The 27,699-nt window shown below is 43.0% G+C and overlaps 2 protein-coding genes across 3 annotated transcripts in view; one reads left to right on the top strand and one right to left on the bottom strand.

Annotated features, from left to right (window-relative positions):
- LOC141172009 (chemerin-like receptor 1) overlaps positions 1–27,699 on the top strand; it is a 203,295-nt gene that overhangs the window by 169,231 nt on the left and 6,365 nt on the right. The window lies entirely within an intron of this gene.
- LOC141172007 (probable G-protein coupled receptor 33) overlaps positions 487–27,699 on the bottom strand; it is a 38,987-nt gene continuing 11,774 nt past the window's right edge. The window contains exons 1-3 of one of the 2 annotated variants that reach the window (XM_073655771.1): positions 13,380–13,469; positions 8,933–9,729; positions 487–2,985 (exon numbers count right to left, since the gene is read on the bottom strand). In XM_073655771.1, coding sequence (XP_073511872.1) covers positions 1,947–2,972 — 1,026 coding nt within the window. In that variant the 5' untranslated portion in view covers positions 2,973–2,985; positions 8,933–9,729; positions 13,380–13,469 and the 3' untranslated portion in view covers positions 487–1,946. Of the gene's footprint in view, positions 2,986–8,932; positions 9,730–13,379; positions 13,470–27,699 lie in introns of those variants that run through there. The other variant, XM_073655772.1, reaches the window with a different exon arrangement.

Raw genomic sequence — 27,699 nt, 5'->3', positions numbered from 1 at the left:
GAAAATACAGAAAAATCTTTAAATGAGAAGGTGCGTCCAAACTTTTGGTCTGTACTGTATATATACCACCAGTTCCTTCCAGGAACGTATATATACCTCCGTCCAGCCACCCTCAAACCACAATATCACATAAATACTGGTATACTGCCACCACCGATCGCTTAACAGGTGGATCGGGTACCCATTAGGTAACATGAATTAGCGGGAGAGGAATGTGTTTGCTCGACATAGGACAAGAAGAACGAAGCTGGTAAATAATAATGATTTACTCCCGAAAGTGGGCAGTGTTTACAAAAGATATACAAGATATTATAAAAGAGAAATTTACATATATGCATAAAACAGTTATTAAAATAAAAGGGGTAAATAATAGCAAAACCTGTGCCACGAGGTGATGGTCTCAGATTCTGTGGGGGGACGGCTCCCCAGAAATTAGGTATGATTCCTCCACGCAGCGAGGAGTGCATGCGTCTGACGTCCCTGGGTAGAATGAGCTAAAATGGCCGTTCTGGTTTTTAGTAAGGGGCCAAAACACTAGGAGACACCCATGTTGTTTACCTCACACGGGGGCTCTGTTTTGTGAACCCACCTAGCTGCACAAGACATAAAAATCCTTCAGATTTCATATCTAGGTATGGGGGGTCCCACATCCAAGATGGATACATCATGTTTGCCGTCACCAATATTCATGAAGATGGATATCAAATATGATATTTATATGACGTTCAGAAGCTCAGAACCCATTTCCTGGGTTTCCGGTGGTTTCCCAGTTATGTAAGATATACCGTCATAATCGGAAAAAGGTGAACATTCCAAAAATGTGGTCCCTGTGTTTGTGACAGTCATGGGCATTATTAAAATCGACATTAAAAGTTTGCACAGTTAGACAATAAGATTTTGGAGGGGATTTCCAGTTTAGACCAGAATGCTTGTTCTTTGGGCTGAGGTTTTATGGCGGTTATAAAAATTCCTGGTTTGGGGAAAAGCAAGAGTGAGTTCTATGTAGGTCTCTTCCAAATGAGCAGGGGGTGGAGATTTAAGACATCTCTGGCTGTCCTTTTAACATTTTTAAAACTAGGACAAAAATACATTTTGCCTGACAATGCATCACAGCATACTGTCTCTTAGTACTTGTTGCAGTTACTGTACTGGTTATCTCTCCTGGCAGCAGTGTTCTGCAGTAATTCATGTCTGGCAATAAGTATGCTATTTAACTGTCTACTCACTCGGCCACTTTCCTTCAAGTCTCCAAAATTTTTCTAATACCCATTTTCTATAGTTGGTAAATATGACAAAAGACAACATCTGTCTTTATCTACCCTTGTAGACAACCCCATTTATTTGACATTATTAAGGCAAATAAACTTCACAAATGATACCATCCCCTCTGAGAGCCAGAGCACAGAACCCCTGTATATCCCACTTTTGTGCATTCACCATGACTATGTATAACATGGTTGCCCGATTCCTTAAACTGGACAAGTTTCCCCAGTGATAAAGATTGGGCGGTAGAAAAGACTGGGACTGTCGAATTTGGTGAACCCCTTGAACCTTTAATACATAATAAGCCAATTTACTAATATAGACTATCCCATATGCATATTATACAATGTTTATCTATGTCTTAAAATGCATGGTCACTTTTTAACTTTATGTTATGTTTAGGTCAAAAATTATATTCTAATTATCCTGATAGCGGTCTGAGCTCTATTTATCTGATACAGATATCCAAATCCACTGCTTAAATATATAGAGATGGGATTATGAAAGCAGTCTGAAAGAAAAACTGATTTTGTTGCCGAATCATTGGGCAGCTTTCATTTTACGAAATCTGTGCTCTAATTGGCTTTATTCGAATACTTTTATAAATATCCCCCATATCATTAATGGAAACTGTTAGGTAAAGATTCTCTGTACCTGATGGACTCTTTCAACTAAGAATTGCCTTAGAGGGTATTTTCATGAAACTCGCACTTTCTAACCGACGTAGAGCATGGCTCTGATCTGTCTGTACTCTTGAGAAAAGCATCATTTAACACCGCCCGGAATATTGACAGTATTGACTTCTTGAAGATATTTTTAAACTTTTCCACAATGAAAAGATATAGGATTGGAGTGAAGCAGGCGTTAAAACAAGCTGATATGATGGCAAAGACCTTTAGAGCTTGTAGGGTTGTCTCGTTGAAGAATCCCTTTTCGATGCTCATTCCATACCACAAGTGATAGGGTGTCCAAGAGATAAAGAAAGATATTATAGCAACAGTTATTATTTTATAAGGTTTCTTGGATTTCGTAAAGTTTTCATTTTTAATCTTGAAGGCAATTTTAAGGTAGCAGATAGTGATAATAACTAAAGGGATGAAAAAGCCTCCCAATAGACGGAGGTATAACATGACCCTTTTGACCTTGGTTTCGTACACTACGTCTTGTTTACCAGTGAGGGTGTAGTCATTGCAACAAATTGTTATGTTCTTTTCCTGATGGACCCTTCGAAAGGCAAGATATGGAGAACCACATAAAAAAGCTAAACCCCAAAGTAAAAGGCAGATAAGTGAAGATTTGTGAGCGTGCATGTGTTTCCTGTAAAAATGAGGGTGAAAAACTAACCAGTATCGGTCAACGCTGATGACAGTGAGGAAGAATACAGATCCGTACATACTGAGGGACAGAAGGAAATTTAAAAATTTACACATGAATTCACCCAAAACCCAGTGAGGATTGTACAAAAACATAACGGCCAGAAAAGGTATGACGAGAATGAAGATTAGATTGCAGAGGATGAGGTGGGAAAACCAGATGATGTTGAGGTTTCTTCTCATCCTAAACCACAAGATCCAGAGATAGAGAGTATTGATTATCAATCCAAAGAGGAACGTGATCAGAAGAAATGGTAGACAGATGATCTTTGAGGTTGTAAATGCTCTGAAGTTCTCCGCGTTGACTGTGTTGTTACTAGAGAGATTTCCCATCATTGTCAACAAAATCCTAAAGAAAAAAAAAGAAAAACATTATGAATTTTAAATTCTAAGGAAACCTGAAAGAAAATTTTCATTAACCACCACAATCACTAGCTGTTACATTAACTCTTCGGCTTTCTAAAGGAGGCATTGGATTTGGTAAAAACATTTCATACTGTCATGCACCTTAAGTGAAGGCTTTCAAATGAAGAGTCAAGCTAACCATGACCCAAACCTGCCCAATCTTGGAAATTCCTCAGAAGAGAGTGTACTTCTTCAAGTCCACGCATGCGCAGTTGTCTTCTAGTTCCAGTAGATGCACAGTCAGGCTGGATTGGAATACTAAGCCACAAGCTTGTCACAAGATGACTTGACATGAGATATTTTCAGAGATGTCAGTCAAACCAGATTGGGTAGGGCATGGCCAACTTGACTTCTGCTGAGTTTCTCCATTCCCTTGACTCAAGCAAATACATGTTTGTTTTTTTGTACTAAATTCTGCAGTACTTTTGCAAGTAAGGACACCTAAAGAAAGCAGAAGATCTAACAGCTAAAAGAGATGATTTGAACATGTTCTCATTACTCCCTCAAAAAGGAAGACAATGTTGACCTTGAAGGCAATGTCCACTTTGGCCAATTGCCTGATGATTAAGTTCTTCACAGGGTGTTTTTTTTTTTATTACAGTAACCTTCAGCTTTTAGGAGTAATTTCTTCTGAAATTTGACTGGAGGAGCTCAATTTACCTGCTACGCCTCCACAAAAACATAAAGGATTACATGTTTATTATAGAAATCAGTGCAATGGCCATTGATTTATTCCCCAACAGGGTGTTTGAAAATTTCTTTACTACACAAAAGTGCTGTGTTAAATTGCATCTATCAATGAGATCCTTCATGGCCTCCTACTCTGGCTACCTTTTGTCTCCTCTGTGCAAGGAACCTTTGTATATTCTTGACTTCTGTCTTTTTTATTACTCGACCGTCCTAAAATATGAAATAGATATGTCTGATAAGTTCTCATAGTGATCACATCGCTTTCCATTGTATCACTTGAGCACATAGTTTGCAGAAGTGAAGTGAAAGCTTATTGTGGTCAGATATTGACAGTAAAGACTCGTCTCTACAAATTTGTGATATTTGTCTGTACTAGTGGTCAAAGTATAGTTATCACAGTCTTACCACGCGATAAGTAGCTTCCTCTAGATTCTGGTAAAAGGTTTATACCAGGAGTGGAGTACAAACCGATGCAGATAAATATCGATTAGATCTGATGTCCAACACCTAAACCAAGTGGCGATCCTGGTGGATGTCAAAACTCATACCGGGAGTGGGGTACAGACCCACATGGACATGGATGCTCCATTGGGTGATGACCTAACACCCAATGGATATGTATCTGTGTGGATTTAGTTCTACTCTTAGCATGAGTTCTAGTAATAGGTTGTTATGTAAATACAGTGTCCACTTGATGGACCAAATACATCTCCTCTAAGCGTAAGATAGGCCATTAAGATGTAATCCATAGAGGTTTGACCTCCAGACCTCTTATCAATATGCCGAATGATGGGACACTGGATCTCCGTGGATCCTTTATCGGTAATCCAAGCATAAATAGAGCCATGCAAGCTCTGAATCATTCTGTTGATAGGGAAATTGAGGGTTCTCAAAATAGGCCAAAAGTGTTTTAAACTCCCCCTAAACCTCTTTAAGCTAGATCAGGTGCAAACTGCCAGATCTATTGGCCACTAACTGAGAATTGATGATGTCATCCTGCTGGCACAGTGATGTCACTAAAAGCATCATTCCCATTTGATAACCCCTTTCCATATGCCCGCCCCCTAGGATCCTACCTAAAAAGCTAAACAAAGTGACAACAAAGCTCCAACGAGTGTTCGTCCCACTGTGTCTTTTACTGCACTTCTGCCCAATTCTCAGCCGGAAATGCAGTGCTCCATCAAGTTCTGATTCCTCTTATTTGGGCTGATTGTTGGGGTCCTAAAAGGCAGACTCCCACCAATCACAAATTATACACCTCTTTAAAGAGACAGGTCAACAGTGGGCAGTTAGTTTTTTTCTATTATTTTATTCCTTCTCCTCCTCTAAACATTTGGGTTTTAATTAATTTTAAATTCTCCAGATGGTTTCAGAGATATGGGTCTTTATAATAATAATAATAATCTTTATTTATATAGCGCCAACATATTCTGCAGCGCTTCACAATTCAGAGGTTCATATACAACAGTCATAAGTAACATAGCTAAAGATAATAGAATAATTAAAGCAAAAATAATGACGACCCTGATCGTAAGAGCTTACAATCTACAATGAGGTGGGGGTCACACAAAGTACAGGGGCTTATTTACAATGATGGTCCAGCCATCTTGAGGGGATAAGGTATAGATAAAGGCTGCATGAGCTCGTCACCAGCCAGCATCTATAGTTCTTTTGGGTGCAGTGGAGTTTGGTGGAGACTTATGTTTGGAGAAATAATGAATGGGCTATAAAAATATAAAAAGGACTTCGATTAGGGACCGTGATAAGCCGCCCTAAACAGGTGTTTTTTTAGGGAGCGCCTAAAACTGTGTAACTAGTGGTTCATCCTAATTTCTTGGGGTAGAGCATTCCAAAAAATAGGTACAGCTCGGGAGAAGTCTTGGAGCCGCAAGTGGGAGGTACAGATTAGTGTGGATGTTAGTCAAAAGTCGCTTGCGGAGCATAGAGAACAGGTAGGCCGATAAACAGAAATGAGGGAAGAGATGTAGGGGGGTGCCGCACTGTGAAGAGCTTTGTGGGTGAGAACATGAAATTGGATCCTGTAATTCATGGGCATCCCGTGCAATGATTGGCATAGAGCGGAAGCGTCTGATTAACGATTAGCCAGATAGATGACCCGAGCTGCAGCATTAAGGATGGACTGGAGAGGGGAAAGTCAAGTGAGGGGGAGGCCAATTAATAGAGTTACAGTAGTCAAGGCGAGAGTAGATCAAGGCAACAGTGAGGGTTTTTGTTGTTTCCAAGGTGAGAAAGGGGCGGATTCTAGAGATGTTCTTCAGGTACAAGCGACAAGAACGGGCAAGAGATTGTATATGCGAGGTGAAGGAAAGATTGGTGTCACACAATACCCAGACAGCGCGTTTGCTGGCTCGGCATTATTGTGGTGCCACACATAGAGAGGGAGATGTCAGATTTAAGCATGTGAGTAGTTGTGTGTCATCATCATAAAGATGGTACTGAAAGCCAAATTTGCTGATGGTCTGTCCAATTGGGGCTGTGTAGAGAGAGAGGAAAAAAGCGCCAAGAACTTAACCCTGAGGAACCCCAATAGTGAGAGGAAGGGGGGAAGAAGTGGAGCCAGCAAACGATACACTGAAAGAGCGGTCAGATAGGTAGGAATAGAACTAGGAGAGAGCAGTGTCCTTTATGCTGATTGAGTGGAGCATAGAGAGTAGGAGGTGGTGGTCAATGGTGTCGAAAGCTGCAGAGAGTTCAAGAAGAATGAGCAGAGAGAAGTCACCATTACGTTTTCCTGTCAGAAGGTCATTGGTTACTTTGATGAGTGCAGTTTCTGTAGAATGTAGGGGACGGAAGCCAGACTGTGATGGGTCTAGAAGAGAGTGAATGGAGATGTAACGGGTAAGGCGGGAGTAGACCAGGCGCTCCAAGAGTTTAGAGATGAAGGGGAGATTGGAGACTGGTCTGTAGTTGTTTGTGCAGGAAGGGTCACGAGAGGACTTTTTTAATAATGGAGAAATGATGGAGTGTTTGAAGGAGGAGGGGAAGATGCTAGAAGAGAGGGAGAGGTTGAAGATTTTAGTTAGGTGAGCAGTGACAAATGAAGAGAGAGACTGGAGTAGATGTGAGGGATTGGGGTCAGTGGTTCATGTAGTGGGATGAGAAGAAGAGAGGAGCCTTGAGACTTCTTCTTCTGTGACTGGGTCAAATGTGGAGAGTGATCCAGAGGAGATGTGGGGAGGGATGGGAGTCACGGCACTTGGTGGCTGGGAGCTGATTTCCTGACGGATGGTGTCTATTTTCTCTGTGAAGTAGGAGGCCAAGCACAAATGTCCATGATGGGGGTCTGCGCTTTAGGACTGAGGAGGGAGTGAAAGGTGTTGAAGATTTTTTTTTGGTTTTTGGATAGTGAGATCAGGGTGGTGAAGTAGGACTGTTTGGCAAGGTGAAAGGCAGAGTTATAGGTTTTTAACATAAATTTATAGTGGATAAAGTTTTCTAGTGTGCAAGTTTTCCTCCATAGGCGTTTGGCACTTCTAGAGCATCGCTGGAGAAGTCAGGTTTGCGATGTGAGCCAGGGCTGTTTTACTCTGTGTTTAGAGGTTCTGAGGGTGAGGGGTGCTACTTGGTCCAGGGTGCTTCTGAGAGTGTCATTGTAGTGATTTACAGCCAGATCAGGACAAGAAAAAGAGATTGGGGACAGTGATAAGTTAAGGAAGTCTGTAAGTGTATAAGGGTTAATGGCTTGTAGATTTCTGAATGTGTGATAGGTAGGAGTGTGCTGGGGCGGGTGAGGATTTGTGAGCGTGAAGGAGAGAATGTTATGATCAGAGAGGGGAAGAGGGAGTTATCTAGGTAGGGGATTGAACAATGCCAGACAAAGACCAGATCAAGGGTGTTTCCGTCTTTGTGTGTCTCAGAGGTTGAAAGCTGTGAGAGGCCAAGAGAAGTGGTCAGAGATAGAAGCTGGACTGCGGATGAGGAGGTGGGGCTCTTTATGGGGATGTTGAAGTCTCCCAGGATAAGGGTTGGTAAATCTGAAGACAGGAAGTGCAGCAGCCAGGCAGAAAAATGGTATAGGAACTGGGTGTGTGAGCCTGGGGGATGGTATAGAATCTCAAATCTGAGGGAGAGGAGATAGAAGAGCCTGATGGTGTGGACCTCAAAAGAAGGGAAGGAGAGTGATGGAACTGGGAGGATGACCTGGAAGGTTCATTGTGGGGACAGGAGTAAGCCAACTCCACCACCAAGTCTGTTCACAGGACTCGGGGAATGGGAAAAATGCATGCCGCCATGGGAAATAGTAGCAGGGGAGATAATGTCAGAATCCTGGATCCAGGTTTCAGTGAGGGCTAGCAGATTGAGAGAGTTGGTCAGAAAGTAACTGTGCAGGATAGAAAGCTTGTTGCATACAGACCGTGGATTCCACAGTGCACAACTGAAGGAGGGAGATGAAGGAGTTCAGCTGATGTTAATAAGGTTAGCAGGGTTTTGATGTGAGATGGGGGAGGGGTTGAGGTTGGCCAAGGGTGGACCGGGGTTAGCAGAGATATCCCCTGAAGTGAGTAGTAGCAGTAAAAAGAGAAAGACCAGATAGTTTTTGGATTTGTGACATGGTTTCTTGTGCAATATCTTTGGATATGATAGAGTGAGATTTTTCAGAAAAATAAAAAGAGCATCGGAGCTGTATATGGGAGAGCGCCGGAGAGAGGGGCAGATGTGGATGAGTGGTGATGGAGAGGGGATGGGGCGGTGAATGTGGATGAAAAAAGCAAACAGGAATATGGACGCAGGAATGATGTACATAGAAGAGAGTACAAAGTGTGGGATACCTGACTCATGCTCTGAATGACTGCCATTGAAATGACTGTCAGACACTTGTCGAATAGGACACTTTGCTGAAGAGGACACGTGCATGCATCCCACACTGTGTGCACCCCTTATGATGCATCTAGATAAATAGGAAGGACTATAGCATCAGGTGAGAGGGATTGTGGGAGCTGCTTGTGGATAAATTAGGGGGGTGGATAGCTGATCAAAGACTCTATGCCTGACACTGTATAACACCTTCCGTCAGATAGAATTTACAATGATGGAAGGACAGACATATATTAGTAAATATTGAATACAATGCAACAGATAACATAGCACAAATACAGCAAGCAGACACATTATACCAAAAATTGTTTCAAGATGAAGATTCTTGAAAATTCTATTTATTGCAAATTATTTATGGTCTTTACCAGGGGGGCGTGTCTCACAGGATCCTCGGGGTCATGTCTCACAGGATACTCAGGGGTGTGTCTCACAGGATCCTCGGGGCGTGTCTCACAGGATCTTCGGAGTAGTGTCTCTCAGGATCCTCGGGGCGTGTCTCACAGGATCCTTGGGGCGTGTCTCACAGGACCTCGGGGGCCTTGTCTCACAGGATCCTCGGGGGCCTTGTCTCACACGATCTTCGGAGTCATGTATCATAGGATCCTCAGGGGCCTTGTCTCACAGGATCTTTGGAGTCGTGTCTCACATGATCCTCAGGGCGTGTCTCACAGGATCCTTGCCGCATGTCTCACAGGATCCTCAGGGTCCTGTCTCACAGGATACTCTGGGGCGTGTCTCACAGATCCTCAGGGCATGTCTCACAGGATCCTTGGGGTGTGTCTCACAGGATCCTCGGGGCCTTGTCTCACAGGATCTTCGGAGTCGTGTCTCACAGGATCCTCAGGGTGTGTCTCACAGGATCCTTGGAGCATGTCTCACAGGATCCTCGGGGTCCTGTCTCACAGGATACTCTGGGGCGTGTCTCACAGGATACTCTGGGGCATGTCTCACAGATCCTCGGGGCGTGTCTCACAGGAATCTCGGGGCGTGTCTCAGGATCCTCGGGATATCTCTCACAGGATCTCTCACAGGATCTTCGGAGTCGTGTCTCACAGGATCCTCGGGGTCGTGTCTCACAGGATCCTCAGGGGCGTGTCTCACAGGATCCTCGGGGGCGTGTCTTTAGGCTGCTTTGCTTTATTATCCTGTGAGTCACACTCACCTGGTAGAGACAATAAAAAATTGCATTAAATGAAAAAAGCCTTATCTCTGGAATCGTATGGCGGATTTAAAAAAAAAAATCAAAAAACATAATACTCAGGGGAGCAGCTGGAATAAAATATGAGCAAACACTGGACACTTCTCGCCTTATGCCTATCCTCTTTAAATAGTAAAGATTAGCGTTTCAATGTTACATAACAGTTTATGAAATGTGAATTAATAGACAAAAAGTTACATAAATTTACCATATCTTCATATTATATAACTTTTTTTTCGAATGCACACTGTATTTTACATGGCATGAGCTTTGGGTTATTAATTGATTATAAAATAAATGTTGGAGCTTCTATATGTATTTGGTGACCTTGTATCCATTCATTGGCTGCTTACTCAACTTTTCTAATTTCGTTTTCCTTTGAATATGGGGTGATGTGCTCTGCTTATAATTTAATATATATTTTAATATAATTATTTATAAAATAATATAAACATTTAATATAATTTAGTGTAATATAATATGATAAGCAGCACCTTCCCTGCACCCACCAGGGGCAATCAGAGTTATTAGAATAGTATGTATTCAATATAATGTTCTGACTTCCTGCAGTCACCACAAGGGGGAGCTCAGTTCACTGCATACTGAGATATTATTGGGTACAATGTACATACTGTATGCCATAAGCTCCCTCTAGTGGTGACTGCAGGCTGTCACAACTTTATATATTGAATCTATAACAGTGCAGGGGATTCGGACTACTGTATCAGAAAAATAAGGCTTCAAGATTTCAATGTGGTAAATGCGCAGGGAGGCAGAAGTGGTGTGAAAATGACGACGTGCTGCATCCACAGAGAAATGAGCCTTTGTCTCGCAAATACGCTGCAGCTGACAGTTTAGGCTGTGTGCACATGCTGCATTAATTCTGCACAGATTTGGTGCCGAAAATACACAGCGTTTTACAGGAGCAGCAAAGTGGACGATATTTCTGAAATCTCCTGCACACGTTCCTTTTTTTTTTTCCTGGCAGATTAGAAGCAATTTCAAATCGCCACCATGTCAATTCTTGCAGCGTTTTTGAAGCTAATGAGCTGGGAAAAATACATCACAAAAATGTGCAAAATATACGGAGCATTTTTCCAGCCAAAAGATCAAAATCTTCAGTAAAATGTTATCCTGCAAATGATGAACATGTGCACATAGCCTTATAGATATCACATTAGCACATTACTATAAATATAGATTTATAGATACGGGTCTGACGCTTCTCACCCAGCCAAACCAGAACTCACTCTTTGCACTGATGAGGGGCAAAGGGTCTGAAGACTTATGACCATGTGATATTTCAGTTTTTCTTTTTTTATAAATTTGCAAAAATTTCTACATTTCTGGGTTTTTTCAGTCAAGATGGGGTGCAGAGTGTACTTTAATGAGAAAAAAATGAACTTTTTATAATTTACCAAATGTCTGCAATGAAACAAAGAGTGAAAAATTTAAATTATCTATCTATCATCTATCTATCATCTATCTATTATCTATATATCTATTATCTATATATCATCTATCTAATATCTATCTATCTATTATCTATCTATTATCTATCTATTATCTATATATCATCTACTTATTATCTATTATCTATCTATTATCTATCTATTATCTATCTATTATCTATTTATTATCTATCTATCTATTATCTATCTATCATTTATCTATTATATATCTATCATCTATTATCTATCTATTATCTATTATCCATCTATCTATCTATTATCTATTATATATCTATTATCTATCTATCATCTATCTATTATATATCTATTATCTATCTATTATCTGGTATCTATATATTATCTATCTATTATCTATCTATTATCTATCTATTACCTATTATCTATCTATTATCCATTATCTATCTATCATCTATTATCTATTATCTATATATCTATTATCTATCTATTATCTATCTATCTATTATCTATCATCTATCTATCTATCTATTCTCTATCTATTCTCTATTATCTATCTATTATCTATCTATTATCTATCTATCATCTATCTATTATCTATCTATTATCTATTTATTATCTATCTATTATCTATCATTTATCTATTATATATCTATCATCTATTATCTATCTATTATCTATTATCCATCTATCTATTATCTATTATATATCTATTATCTATCTATCATCTATCTATTATATATCTATTATCTATCTATTATCTATTATCTGGTATCTATATATTATCTATCTATTATCTATCTATTATCTATCTATTATCCATTATCTATCTATCATCTATTATCTATATATCTATTATCTATCTATTATCTATATATCTATTATCTATCTATCTATCTATTATCTATTATCTGTCTATTATCTATCTATTCTCTATTATCTATATATTATCTATCTATTATCTATCTATTATCTATCTATCTATTACCTATCTATCATCTATTATCTATATATTATCTATTATCTAATATGTATTATCTATCATCTATCTATTATCTATCATCTATCACCTATCTATTATCTATCTATTATCTATATATCATCTATCTATAATCTATTATCTATCTATTATCTATCTATCTTTTATCTATATATCATCTATATATTATCTATCATCTATCATCTATCTATTATCTTATCTATCTATTATCTATCTATTATCTACATATTATCTATCTATTATCTATCTATTATCTATCATCTATCTATTATCTATCTATCTATTTTCTATTATCTATCTATTATCTATTTATTATCTATCTATTATCTATCTATCATCTATCTATTATATATCTATCATCTATTATCCATCTATTATCTATCTATTATCTATCATCTATCTATTATATATCTATCATCTATTATCCATCTATTATCTATCTATTATCTATTATCTATCTATCATCTATCTATTATATATCTATCATCTATTATCCATCTATTATCTATCTATTATCTATCATCTATCTATTATCTATTATCTATCTATCATCTATCTATTATATATCTATCATCTATTATCCATCTATTATCTATCTATTATCCATCTATCTATTATCTATTATATATCTATTATCTATTATCTGGTATCTATATATTATCTATCTATTATCTATCATCTATTATCTATCTATTATCTATCTATTATCTATCTATTATCTATATATCTATCTATTATCTATCTATTCTCTATTATCTATCTATTATCTATCTATTCTCTATTATCTATCTATTATCTATCTATTATCTATCTATCATCTATCTATTATCCATCTATCTATTATCTATCTATCTATTATCTATATCTATCTATTATCTATTATCTATCTATTATCTATTTATTATCTATCTATTATCTATCATCTATCTATTATCTATATCTATCTATTATCTATTATCTATCTATTATCTATTTATTATCTATCTATCATCTATTATCTATCTATTATCTATTATCTATCTATCATCTATCTATTATCTATCTATTATCTATCTATTATCTATTATCTATCTATCTATCTATCTATCTATCATCTATCTATCTATTATCTATCTATCATCTATCTATCTATATATCTACAGTATTTATCTCATATCTATTACTACCCAGTTGCTATAATCTCTGACCTTACAGAAGTGAGCTGGAGCCGCTCTGTAGAATCTTCACCACCCAGTTTGGTTATTATGTAGCAGCTGTGATGAATCTCTATGACATTGATGCTTCCGGTGCGACCTTCCATATATACACTATGCACCTTGTATCTTTTATTCTTATGGTTTCACACCTTCTTTTTATAGATGTGGTTTTGTAGCAGCTAAAACCACAATACATGACTGCAACAAGTAAATGTGAAAGTAACAAGTGTAGATGGCATTATTAACATGCAAAGCGGAGCCACACGAGGACATAAACCGTAATAGCGTGAGGAGGACACATATGAGCAGTAGTGTGCCTCTTTGCAGCTTCCCACTTCTTTAGCAGAAGTTTGTGCTGTTTCTTTGCTTCAGAGCTGCACTTCCATCATTGTGATGTGTGCTTCTTAACTTTCCTCTTGCCCGATGTATCGGGCAACACCTTCTTACAGGAGTAAACCAGGCACGTGGGCAACCTGTGCAGTTGCATAGGGGCCCTTTGAGCAATGGGGCTCACTGGTACTAAAACTAAAATACCTTTGCCTGTAGTGACTACTGAGCAGATTGTATCCAACGCTCAAGGTCATTGGGAGTTTTTCACACATAGCATTGGAACAACTGTCCTGCATCCCCCAGCACTGGGGCCCCCTAGAGTCTGTTTCTGCTTCTACCGTGAATTCTTGAAAAATATATAGATTTATATGCAAACAAGATATCTCTCCTATATTGACATAGGAACGTCCACATGACAGCCCACATGCACCATTTTTCGTCATATACAACTGCATTAAAGAATAGAGAGAAACTTTATTTTATTTCATTGTAGTTAAATGAAAAAGTTTTATTTATTATTTAATTTGAATTAATTAATTATAATTAAATATAATTATTAATTATTATTAACTTAATTATTATAATAATTATTTCATTATTGATCAGCCTTTGCAAATGTATGAATTTTACTGATATATTCCATTACCTTATTTTGTTCCCTTCCATATCATACACCATGGTGAAAGTGCTGGTTTAACTGCCTAGTTCATTCACCTTTAGAAGCTGCTTTGAGCTTTTGCTCTACCAAGAAAGCATATTAAAGAACTCTTTTCCAAACACTGTCCCTGTGTGATGTTCTTTGCTCCCCTCCCTCATATGCTCATACAGGGAAGCATATGTAAGTGGCATTTGAGCACTGATTCTTGCTAGAGCAGCAGTTCAAAGCAGCTTCTAAAAGAGCATAAAATACACAAATAAAAGAGCACTTTATACATAGTGTTTGGGAGAGAATGAAGCAAACTAATGGAGGATATTAAAAATATTCATAACTTGACAAAACATAATTGTGGAGACACGAGGGTCAGTGGGTGCTCTCATCCGCTGGCTTGGCTGTCTTTAGAAAGACCGCATGGACAAGGGCTCATCCCACTTAATGCCCGTACTCCTTTCCCGTGGTCAGAATGCTACTCAGACTACACAGGGTGAGGGTAACACAGTGGGGTGATACTTTATTGAACCACCAACAAACTATAACATATACAGTGCCTACAAGTAGTATTCAACCCCCTGCAGATTTAGCTGGTTTGATAAGATGCAAATAAGTTAGAGCCTTCAAACTGCAAACGAGAGTAGGTTTTATGAACAGAAGCATAAATCTTACAAACCAAAAAGTTATGTTGCTCAGTTGAATTTTATTTATTGAATTTTATTAAATTTTAAACATAAAAGTGTGGGTCAATTATTATACAACCCCTATGTTTAATATTTTGTGGAATAACCCTTGTTTGCAATTACAGCTAATAATCGTCTTTTATAAGACCTGATCAGGCCGGCACAGGTCTGTGGAGTTATCTTGGCCCACTCCTCCATGCAGATCTTCTCCAAGTTATCTAGGTTCTTTGGGTGTCTCATGTGGACTTTATTCTTGAGCTCCTTCCACAAGTTTTCAATTGGGTTAAGGTCAGGAGACTGACTAGGCCACTCCAACACCTTGACTTTTTCCCTCTTGAACCAGGCCTTGGTTTTCTTGGCTGTGTGCTTTGGGTCGTTGTCTTGTTGGAAGATGAAATTACGACCCATCTTAAGATCCTTGATGGAGGAGCGGAGGTTCTTGGCCAAAATCTCCAGGTAGGCCGTGCTATCCATCTTCCCATGGATACGGACCAGATGGCCAGGCCCCTTGGCTGAGAAACAGCCCCACAGCATGATGCTGCCACCACCATGCTTGACTGTAGGGATGGTATTCTTGGGGTCGTATGCAGTGCCATCCAGTCTCCAAACGTCACGTGTGTGGTTGGCACCAAAGATCTCGATCTTGGTCTCATCAGACCATAGAACCTTGAACCAGTCTGTCTCAGAGTCCTCCAAGTGATCATGAGCAAACTGTAGACGAGCCTTGACATGACGCTTTGAAAGTAAAGGTACCTTACGGGCTCGTCTGGAACGGAGACCATTGCAGTGGAGTACGTTACTTATGGTATTGACTGAAACCAATGTCCCCACTGCCATGAGATCTTCCCGGAGCTCCTTCCTTGTTGTCCTTGGGTTAGCCTTGACTCTTCAGACAAGCCTGGCCTCGGCACGGGAGGACACTTTCAAAGGCTGTCCAGGCCGTGGAAGGCTAACAGTAGTTCCATAAGCCTTCCACTTACGGATGATGCTCCCAACAGTGGAGACAGGTAGGCCCAACTCCTTGGAAAGGGTTTTGTACCCCTTGCCAGCCTTGTGACCCTCCACGATCTTGTCTCTGATGGCCTTGGAATGCTCCTTTGTCTTTCCCATGTTGACCATGTCTGAGTGCTGTTCACAAGTTTGGGGAGGGTCTTAAATAGTCAGAAAAGGCTGGCAAAAGAGATCTTTAATCCACACATGTGAAGCTCATTATTCTTGGTGCCTGAACTACTTCTTAATACTTTAGGGGGACCAAACAGAATTCTTGTGGTTTGAGGGGTTGAATAATAAATGACACTCTGAATTAACTTTTAACGTTTTAAAAAAAAAAAAAAAAAAAAAAAAAACAATATTTGCTGCAGTGCATTTCCCACTTCCAGGCTGATCTACAGTACAAATGTCACAAGGCCAAGTTAATTCCGCATGTGTCAACCAGCTAAATCTGCAGGGGGTTGAATACTACTTGTAGGCACTGTAGAACAGTCCTAGGAAATACAGTTGGTGCAAGTGTCAGAGTCTCAGCCTTCTGCTGGCTCGCTGGGAATTAGAACTTCCAGGGCCGACTACCCCAGGCAGTGGCACACCGCTTTTGGCGGGCACCCACAGAGAGGGCGTAGCGGAAAGCTTAGGAAGCTGACAGAGTCCATTGAGGTATGTGGCCAGGTGACAGGATTGTCCCAACTTGGGTTTTCAAAACATCCCCATTTGTTCAGTGATGGACTGTGGATCAAATTTGTATTCCTCCGGTTGGAGTCATGGTGCCTTGGCTGCTGTCCTCTAGTGTCTCTCTGTAGAAGGAGACAGGTCCCTTTTATATGCACAGCTGTCCTTCAGGCCATTATCCACAGATTTGGAGGGAGGTGAGAGGAGGTCATCTCTCATTGTTTGAGTGTTCAATTAACCTGCATATTTGTTTGCAGAACAACAAGCTGCATGGACTGATACAATAGGTGGTCAGCAGGTATTCACCAAATTCACAAACATTGATTGTTCAATTAACCTGTGCCTTTGTCCCTCAAGGATAGCAGAACAATAATCTGCAAGGAATGATAAAATGGGTAGTCAGCCGCCATTCAACAAATCAACAAACATCAACTCAAACTACAACAAGAGTCAACGTTCAGACTCCTATGAACAATAGCTCATGTCCTTGGGCTTACTGAATAATACGTCTGGCATAAGTAAGAATAAACAGAGTGTCGTCACAATAATTATATATAAAACGTTTACTTACTCTTCAAGCTTTAATGGTGCTGTGTTCTTCATTTGACACAGAGATGGTCTCGATATCACTGATGGTTTAGATATGAAAGCAGAAATTCAGCTGCTACTTACATCTATACAGATCTAATGAATTCTCTAAAGATGCAGCTTTGTTTCTCAATGTTATCCTTTCCATGGCAGGTAGATCTTGATACCATTAGATACTTGGTAGCATTTACAACAAATTGTCACAGGGGGCAGCATTGTACAATATTTTTATCCAGATAATAAAAAAAAGCAACAATGTGAAGGGAAAGCATTTAAGACAAATGGTCTGTAGGGGGCAGTGTTACCAGTGTGTTTATGTAACCAACTCCTGATGATGCATATGTATTACTTCCCTTAGTTACCAAAATATAGACACAGGAAACTATGAGGTTTTCTTATAATTATATTTTTGGACTCAGGATTGTACATGCGTTTTCCTGCCAGGGACATGCGGGTTGACAAGCGCTTTCCAAGCGATTTTAGCATCACTTGGAAAGTGCTTGTCAACTTGGTCACACTACACTGTGTGCAGAATTATTAGGCAAGTTGTATTTTAGAGGATTATTTTTATTATTGATCAACAACCATGTTCTCAATCAACCCAAAAGACTCATAAATATTCAAGCTTAATATTTTTGGAAGTTGGAGTGGGTTTTTTTAGATTTGGCTATCTTAGGAGGATATCTGTTTGTTCAGGTAACTATTACTGTGCAGAATTATTAGGCAACTTAATAAAAACCAAATATAATCCCATCTCACTTGTTTATTTTCACCAGGTAAACCAATATCAGTGCACAAAATTTAGAAATAAACATTTCTGACATGCAAAAACAAAAAACAAAAAAATTAGTGATCAATATAGCCACCTTTCTTTATGATGACACTCAGCAGCCTTCCTTCCATAGATTCTGTCAGTTGCTTGATCTGTTTTCGATCACCATTGCGTGCAGCAGCCACCACAGCCTCCCAGACACTGCTCCGAGAGGTGTACTGTTTTCCCTCCCTGTACATCTCACATTTTATGATGGACCACAGGTTTTCTATGGGGTTCAGATCAGGTGAACAAGGGGGCCATGCCATTATTTTTTCTTCTTTTAGACCTTTACTGGCCAGCCACGATGTGGAGTAGTTGGATGCATGTGATGGAGCATTGTCCTGCATGAAAATCATGTTTTTCTTGAACGATACCGACTTCTTCCTGTACCACTGCTTGAAGAAGTTGTCTTCCAGAAACTGGCAGTAGGTCTGGGAGTTGAGCTTCACTCCATCCTCAACCCGAAAAGGTCCCACAAGTTCATCTTTGATGATACCAGCCCATACCAGTACCCCACCTCCACCTTGCTGGCGTCTGAGTCGGAGTGGAGCTCTCTGCCCTTTACTGATCCAGCCTCTGGCCCATCCATCTGGCGCATCACGAGTCACTCTCATTTCATCAGTCCATAAAACCTTTGAAAAATCAGTCTTAAGATATTTCTTGGCCCATTCTTGACGTTTTATCTTATGTTTCTTGTTCAAAGGTGGTCGTTTTTAAGCCTTCCTTACCTTGGCCATGTCCCTGAGTATCGCACACCTTGTGCTTTTTGATACTCCAGTAACGTTGCAGCTCTGAAATATGGCAAAACTGGTGGCGAATGGCATCTTGGAAGCTTCACGCTTGATTTTCCTCAATTCATGGGAAGTTATTTTGCGCCTTTTTTGGCCAACACGCTTCTTGCGACCCTGTTGGCTATTTGCCATGAAACGCTTGATTGTTTGGTGATCCCGCTTCAAAAGTTTGGAAATTTCAAGACTGCTGCATCCCTCTGCAAGACATCAAACAATTTTGGACTTTTCAGAGCCCGTCAAATCTCTCTTCTGACCCATTTTGCCAAAGGAAAGGAAGTTGCCTAATAATTAAGCACACCTTATATAGGGTGTTGATGTCATTAGTCAACACCCCTCCTCATTACAGAGATGCACATCACCAGATTTACTTAATTGGTAGTTGGCTCTGAAGCCTATGCAGCTTGGAGTAGGACAACATGTATAAAAAGTATCATGTGATCAAAATACTCATTTGCCTAATAATTCGGCACACAATGTATATAAATCCATGCAACCAGCATGGATTTATGTACTGTGACCGAAAGAATGTAAAAAATTAATATATACTTACCTTCTGATGGCCCGCGCTGTCTTGCTTCACCGTCCCGGCTGCCGGCAGCGGTACACTGAAGGACCTGCTGACGTCAGCATCGCGTGACCCGTCACATGACTCTGACATCAGCGCAGGTCCTTCACTCCGTCGTGAACTGCCGGCAAGCAAGGAGGAGAGCAGCGCGGACCGCCAAAAGGTAAGTATATATTTATTTTTTATTTTATTCTTTTTTTTGACAGTTTTCTTTGGTACCCGGGTCCAGAGGAGAGCCTCCTCTTCTCTAGACGTGGGTACTATCCGCACATTAGAACGCATGGAATGCGCATGTACATATACAGTGATGCGTAATCCATGCGGTCTAATGCAAATCAATGGCGGTGAAAACTCAGCACTTCCGCAAAATAATTGGTAGTGCTGCAGATTTTTCCGCAATGATAATCCGCAGCGGAAATTTCCGCAGCTTGTGCACAGCACATGCGGATTATCATTGGGGAACATGGCAGGCTTTCTTCCATGCATTTTTTAAGCGTTTCTGCAGCGTTTTTGCTTAAAGGTCAAGAAGTAACTGAGGATCAGTAATGTATGTACACAGTGACTGCACCAGCAGAATAGTGAGTGCAGCTCTGGAGTATAATACAGGATGTAACTCAGGATCAGTAATGTAATGTAATGTATGTACACAGTGACTGCACCAGCAGAATAGTGAGTGCAGCTCTGGAGTATAATACAGGATGTAACTCAGGATCAGTAATGTAATGTAATGTATGTACACAGTGACTGTACCAGCAGAATAGTGAGTGCAGCTCTGGAGTATAATACAGGATGTAACTCAGGATCAGTAATGTAATGTATATACACTGTGACTGCACCAGCAGAATAGTGAGTGCAGCTCTGGCGTATAATACAGGATGTAACTCAGGATCAGTAATGTAATGTATGTACACAGTGACTGCACAAGCAGAATAGTGAGTGCAGCTCTGGAGTATAATACAGGATGTAACTCAGGATCAGTAATGTAATGTATGTACATAGTGACTGCACCAGCAGAATAGTGAGTGCAGCTCTGGAGTATAATACAGGATGTAACTCAGGATCAGTAATGTAATGTATGTACACAGTGACTGCACCAGCAGAATAGTGAGTGCAGCTCTGGAGTATAATACAGGATGTAACTCAGGATCAGTAATGTAATGTAATGTATGTACACAGTGACTGCACCAGCAGAATAGTGAGTGCAGCTCTGGAGTATAATACAGGATGTAACTCAGGATCAGTAATGTAATGTATATACACTGTGACTGCACCAGCAGAATAGTGAGTGCAGCTCTGGCGTATAATACAGGATGTAACTCAGGATCAGTAATGTAATGTATGTACACAGTGACTGCACAAGCAGAATAGTGAGTGCAGCTCTGGCGTATAATACAGCAGTGGTCCCCAACCTTTTTTGCACCAGGGACCGGCTTGAAGCAAGATCATTTTTCCATGGCCCAGCAAGGAGGGGGTGGGGTGGGCGGGGCTTTGGTCATATGGGGGCGGGGTAATGGAGGGATTTGGAGTTTAGTGCATACTTATCATATAGTGTAGACCAGGTCCCCGCCAGGAGCTATGCCAGGAGCCCCACATAATGTGCTGTGCCAGGAGCCGCATCACTGAGGCCCCATCACGCCCTGCAGCAGGACAGGGCAGCTGTCCTGACAGCTGCTGTTCAGCTGCATTTACTTCATCCCAGGGGCGGACACAGACTGTAGTGGGCCCCTGTGCAAGAAATTTTTGGGGGCCCCCTCCGCCCTTCATAAGGCAACAAAGTTATGTAAACATAACCCCCCCATGTGCATCTCTCACCCCCCCATGTGCAGCTCACCCCCGTGCATCTCTCATCCCCCTCCGTGCATCTCTCATCCCCCTCCGTGCATCTCTCATCCACCCCCCGTGCATCTCTCATCCCCTCCGTGCATCTCTCATCCCCTCCGTGCATCTCTCATCCCCTCCGTGCATCTCTCATCCCCCCGTGCATCTCTCACCCCCCCGTGCATCTCTCACCCCCCCGTGCATCTCTCATCCACCCCCCGTGCATCTCTCATCCCCCCCGTGCATCTCTCATCCCCCCCGTGCATCTCTCATCCACCCCCCGTGCATCTCTCATCCCCCCCGTGCATCTCTCACCCCCCCGTGCATCTCTCATCCACCCCCCGTGCATCTCTCATCCCCCCCGTGCATCTCTCACCCCCCGTGCATCTCTCACCCCCCCGTGCATCTCTCATCCCCCCGTGCATCTCTCATCCCCCCCGTGCATCTCTCACCCCCCGTGCATCTCTCACCCCCCCGTGCATCTCTCACCCCCCCGTGCATCTCTCATCCCCCCGTGCATCTCTCACCCCCCCGTGCATCTCTCATCCCCCCCCATGTGCATCTCTCATCCACCCCCCGTGCATCTCTCATCCACCCCCCGTGCATCTCTCATCCACCCCCCGTGCATCTCTCATCCACCCCCCGTGCATCTCTCATCCCCCCCGTGCATCTCTCACCCCCCGTGCATCTCTCACCCCCCCGTGCATCTCTCATCTCTCCCCTCCCTCCCATGTGCATCTCTCATCTCTCCCCTCCCCCCATGTGCATCTCTCATCTCTCCCCTCCCTCCCATGTGCATCTCTCATCTCTCCCCTCCCCCCCATGTGGATCTCTCATCTCTCCCCTCCCCCATGTGCATCTCTCATCTCTCCCCTCCCCCCATGTGCATCTCCCATTCCCCCCACTCCTAGTTAATTGTATTTAAAAAAAAATAAAACTTGTTATACTTACCCCCATGCGATCCCTGCAGAATCCTGGCGCTCGTCCAAATCGCTGACACCAGGTTCTCCTGACTTCCGGCCATGTGACGGCGCCATCACATGACCGGAAGTCAGGGGAATCATGAAGGTGCTGCCGCAGCAGCGCAGCGCTAAGATGTCCCGGACCCGGCGCTTAGCATGCGGCCGGGGGCCCCATGAGGAGTGAGACGCACAAGAGGGGGGCTCCGAGGGGGCTCCTACCGGCCGGGCCCCATACTGGAGTCAGGGCAGTCATGCCCTGATGGCGGCCCTGCTGGAGGGGCCCCCTCTCCCCGCGGACCGGCTGAAAAACCCCAACGGCCCGGTCCTGGTCCGCGGACCGGCGGTTGGGGACCTCTGTAATACAGGATGTAACTCAGGATCAGTAATGTAATGTATGTACACAGTGACTGCACCAGCAGAATAGTGAGTGCAGCTCTGGAGTATAATGCAGGATGTAACTCAGGATCAGTAATGTAATGTATGTACACAGTGACTGCACCAGCAGAATAGTGAGTGCAGCTCTGGAGTATAATACAGGATGTAACTCAGGATCAGTACAGGATCAGTAATGTAATGTATGTACACAGTGACTGCACCAGCAGAATAGTGAGTGCAGCTCTGGAGTATAATACAGGATGTAACTCAGGATCAGTACAGGATCAGTAATGTAATGTATGTACACAGTGACTGCACCAGCAGAATAATGAGTGCAGCTCTGGAGTATAATACAGGATGTAACTCAGGATCAGTACAGGATCAGTAATGTAATGTATGTGCACAGTGACTGCACCAACAGAATAGGGAGTGCAGCTCTGGAGTATAATACAGGATGTAACTCAGGATCAGTACAGGATTAGTAATGTAATGTATGTACACAGTGACTACACCAGCAGAATAGTGAGTGCAGCTCTAGAGTATAATACAGGATGTAACTCAGGATCAGTAATGTAATGTATGTACACAGTGACTCCACCAGTAGAATAGTGAGTGCAGCTCTGGAGTATAATACAGGATGTAACTCAGGATCAGTACAGGATCAGTAATGTAATGTATGTACACAGTGACTGCACCAGCAGAATAGTGAGTGCAGCTCTGGAGTATAATACAGGATGTAACTCAGGATCAGTACAGGATCAGTAATGTAATGTATGTGCACAGTGACTGTACCAGCAGAATAGTGAGTGCAGCTCTGGAGTATAATACAGGATGTAACTCAGGATCAGTACAGGATTAGTAATGTATGTACACAGTGACTGCACCAGCAGAATAGTGAGTGCAGCTCTGGAGTATAATACATGATGTAACTCAGGATCAGTACAGGATTAGTAATGTAATATATGTACACAGTGACTACACCAGCAGAATAGTGAGTGCAGCTCTAGAGTATAATACAGGATGTAACTCAGGATCAGTAATGTAATGCATGTACTCAGTGACTGCACCAGCAGAATAGTGAGTGCAGCTCTGAAGTATAATACAGGATGTAACTCAGGATCAGAAATGTAATGCATCTACACAGTGACTGCACCAGCAGAATAGTGAGTGCAGCTCTGGAGTATAATACAGGATGTAACTCAGGATCAGTAATGTAATGTAATGTATGTACACAGTGACTGCACCAGCAGAATAGTGAGTGCAGCTCTGGAGTATAATACAGGATGTAACTCAGGATCAGTAATGTAATGTATATACACTGTGACTGCAACAGCAGAATAGTGAGTGCAGCTCTGGCGTATAATACAGGATGTAACTCAGGATCAGTAATGTAATGTATGTACACAGTGACTGCACAAGCAGAATAGTGAGTGCAGCTCTGGAGTATAATACAGGATGTAACTCAGGATCAGTAATGTAATGTATGTACATAGTGACTGCACCAGCAGAATAGTGAGTGCAGCTCTGGAGTATAATACAGGATGTAACTCAGGATCAGTAATGTAATGTATGTACACAGTGACTGCACCAGCAGAATAGTGAGTGCAGCTCTGGAGTATAATACAGGATGTAACTCAGGATCAGTAATGTAATGTAATGTATGTACACAGTGACTGCACCAGCAGAATAGTGAGTGCAGCTCTGGAGTATAATACAGGATGTAACTCAGGATCAGTAATGTAATGTATATACACTGTGACTGCACCAGCAGAATAGTGAGTGCAGCTCTGGCGTATAATACAGGATGTAACTCAGGATCAGTAATGTAATGTATGTACACAGTGACTGCACAAGCAGAATAGTGAGTGCAGCTCTGGCGTATAATACAGCAGTGGTCCCCAACCTTTTTTGCACCAGGGACCGGCTTGAAGCAAGATCATTTTTCCATGGCCCAGCAAGGAGGGGGTGGGGTGGGCGGGGCTTTGGTCATATGGGGGCGGGGTAATGGAGGGATTTGGAGTTTAGTGCATACTTATCATATAGTGTAGACCAGGTCCCCGCCAGGAGCTATGCCAGGAGCCCCACATAATGTGCTGTGCCAGGAGCCGCATCACTGAGGCCCCATCACGCCCTGCAGCAGGACAGGGCAGCTGTCCTGACAGCTGCTGTTCAGCTGCATTTACTTCATCCCAGGGGCGGACCCAGACTGTAGTGGGCCCCTGTGCAAGAAATTTTTGGGGGCCCCCTCCGCCCTTCATAAGGCAACAAAGTTATGTAAACATAACCCCCCCATGTGCATCTCTCACCCCCCCATGTGCAGCTCACCCCCGTGCATCTCTCATCCCCCTCCGTGCATCTCTCATCCCCCTCCGTGCATCTCTCATCCACCCCCCGTGCATCTCTCATCCCCTCCGTGCATCTCTCATCCCCTCCGTGCATCTCTCATCCCCTCCGTGCATCTCTCATCCCCCCGTGCATCTCTCACCCCCCCGTGCATCTCTCACCCCCCCGTGCATCTCTCATCCACCCCCCGTGCATCTCTCATCCCCCCCGTGCATCTCTCATCCCCCCGTGCATCTCTCACCCCCCCGTGCATCTCTCACCCCCCCGTGCATCTCTCATCCACCCCCCGTGCATCTCTCATCCCCCCCGTGCATCTCTCATCCACCCCCCGTGCATCTCTCATCCCCCCGTGCATCTCTCACCCCCCCGTGCATCTCTCATCCACCCCCCGTGCATCTCTCACCCCCCCGTGCATCTCTCATCCCCCCGTGCATCTCTCACCCCCCGTGCATCTCTCACCCCCCCGTGCATCTCTCATCCACCCCCCGTGCATCTCTCATCCCCCCTGTGCATCTCTCACCCCCCCGTGCATCTCTCACCCCCCGTGCATCTCTCACCCCCCTGTGCATCTCTCACCCCCCGTGCATCTCTCACCCCCCTGTGCATCTCTCACCCCCCGTGCATCTCTCATCCACCCCCCGTACATCTCTCATCCACCCCCCGTGCATCTCTCATCCCCCCTGTGCATCTCTCATCCCCCCGTGCATCTCTCACCCCCCGTGCATCTCTCACCCCCCCGTGCATCTCTCATCCACCCCCCGTACATCTCTCATCCACCCCCCGTGCATCTCTCATCCCCCCTGTGCATCTCTCACCCCCCCGTGCATCTCTCATCCACCCCCCGTACATCTCTCATCCACCCCCCGTGCATCTCTCATCCCCTCCGTGCATCTCTCATCCCCTCCGTGCATCTCTCACCCCCCGTGCATCTCTCACCCCCCCGTGCATCTCTCATCTCTCCCCTCCCTCCCATGTGCATCTCTCATCTCTCCCCTCCCCCCATGTGCATCTCTCATCTCTCCCCTCCCTCCCATGTGCATCTCTCATCTCTCCCCTCCCCCCCATGTGGATCTCTCATCTCTCCCCTCCCCCATGTGCATCTCTCATCTCTCCCCTCCCCCCCATGTGGATCTCTCATCTCTCCCCTCCCCCATGTGCATCTCTCATCTCTCCCCTCCCCCCCATGTGCATCTCTCATCTCTCCCCTCCCCCCATGTGCATCTCCCATTCCCCCCACTCCTAGTTAATTGTATTTAAAAAAAAATAAAACTTGTTATACTTACCCCCATGCGATCCCTGCAGAATCCTGGCGCTCGTCCAAATCGCTGACACCAGGTTCTCCTGACTTCCGGCCACGTGACGGCGCCGTCACATGACCGGAAGTCAGGGCAATCATGAAGGTGCTGCCGCAGCAGCGCAGCGCTAAGATGTCCCGGACCCGGCGCTTAGCATGCGGCCGGGGGCCCCATGAGGAGAGAGACGCACAAGAGGGGGGCTCCGAGGGGGCTCCTACCGGCCGGGCCCCATACTGGAGTCAGGGCAGTCATGCCCTGATGGCGGCCCTGCTGGAGGCTGGAGGGGCCCCCTCTCCCCGCGGACCGGCTGAAAAACCCCAACGGCCCGGTCCTGGTCCGCGGACCGGCGGTTGGGGACCTCTGTAATACAGGATGTAACTCAGGATCAGTAATGTAATGTATGTACACAGTGACTGCACCAGCAGAATAGTGAGTGCAGCTCTGGAGTATAATGCAGGATGTAACTCAGGATCAGTAATGTAATGTATGTACACAGTGACTGCACCAGCAGAATAGTGAGTGCAGCTCTGGAGTATAATACAGGATGTAACTCAGGATCAGTACAGGATCAGTAATGTAATGTATGTACACAGTGACTGCACCAGCAGAATAGTGAGTGCAGCTCTGGAGTATAATACAGGATGTAACTCAGGATCAGTACAGGATCAGTAATGTAATGTATGTACACAGTGACTGCACCAGCAGAATAATGAGTGCAGCTCTGGAGTATAATACAGGATGTAACTCAGGATCAGTACAGGATCAGTAATGTAATGTATGTGCACAGTGACTGCACCAACAGAATAGGGAGTGCAGCTCTGGAGTATAATACAGGATGTAACTCAGGATCAGTACAGGATTAGTAATGTAATGTATGTACACAGTGACTACACCAGCAGAATAGTGAGTGCAGCTCTAGAGTATAATACAGGATGTAACTCAGGATCAGTAATGTAATGTATGTACACAGTGACTCCACCAGTAGAATAGTGAGTGCAGCTCTGGAGTATAATACAGGATGTAACTCAGGATCAGTACAGGATCAGTAATGTAATGTATGTACACAGTGACTGCACCAGCAGAATAGTGAGTGCAGCTCTGGAGTATAATACAGGATGTAACTCAGGATCAGTACAGGATCAGTAATGTAATGTATGTGCACAGTGACTGTACCAGCAGAATAGTGAGTGCAGCTCTGGAGTATAATACAGGATGTAACTCAGGATCAGTACAGGATTAGTAATGTATGTACACAGTGACTGCACCAGCAGAATAGTGAGTGCAGCTCTGGAGTATAATACATGATGTAACTCAGGATCAGTACAGGATTAGTAATGTAATGTATGTACACAGTGACTACACCAGCAGAATAGTGAGTGCAGCTCTAGAGTATAATACAGGATGTAACTCAGGATCAGTAATGTAATGCGTGTACT

Source organism: Phyllobates terribilis, unplaced genomic scaffold (assembly GCF_046119375.1).
Source record: "Phyllobates terribilis strain yellow unplaced genomic scaffold, ASM4611937v1 Scaffold_12__6_contigs__length_324123572, whole genome shotgun sequence".
Taxonomy (NCBI): domain Eukaryota; kingdom Metazoa; phylum Chordata; class Amphibia; order Anura; family Dendrobatidae; genus Phyllobates; species Phyllobates terribilis.
Note: the sequence above shows the minus strand (reverse complement) of the source record. Positions and strands in the feature narration are given on the sequence as shown.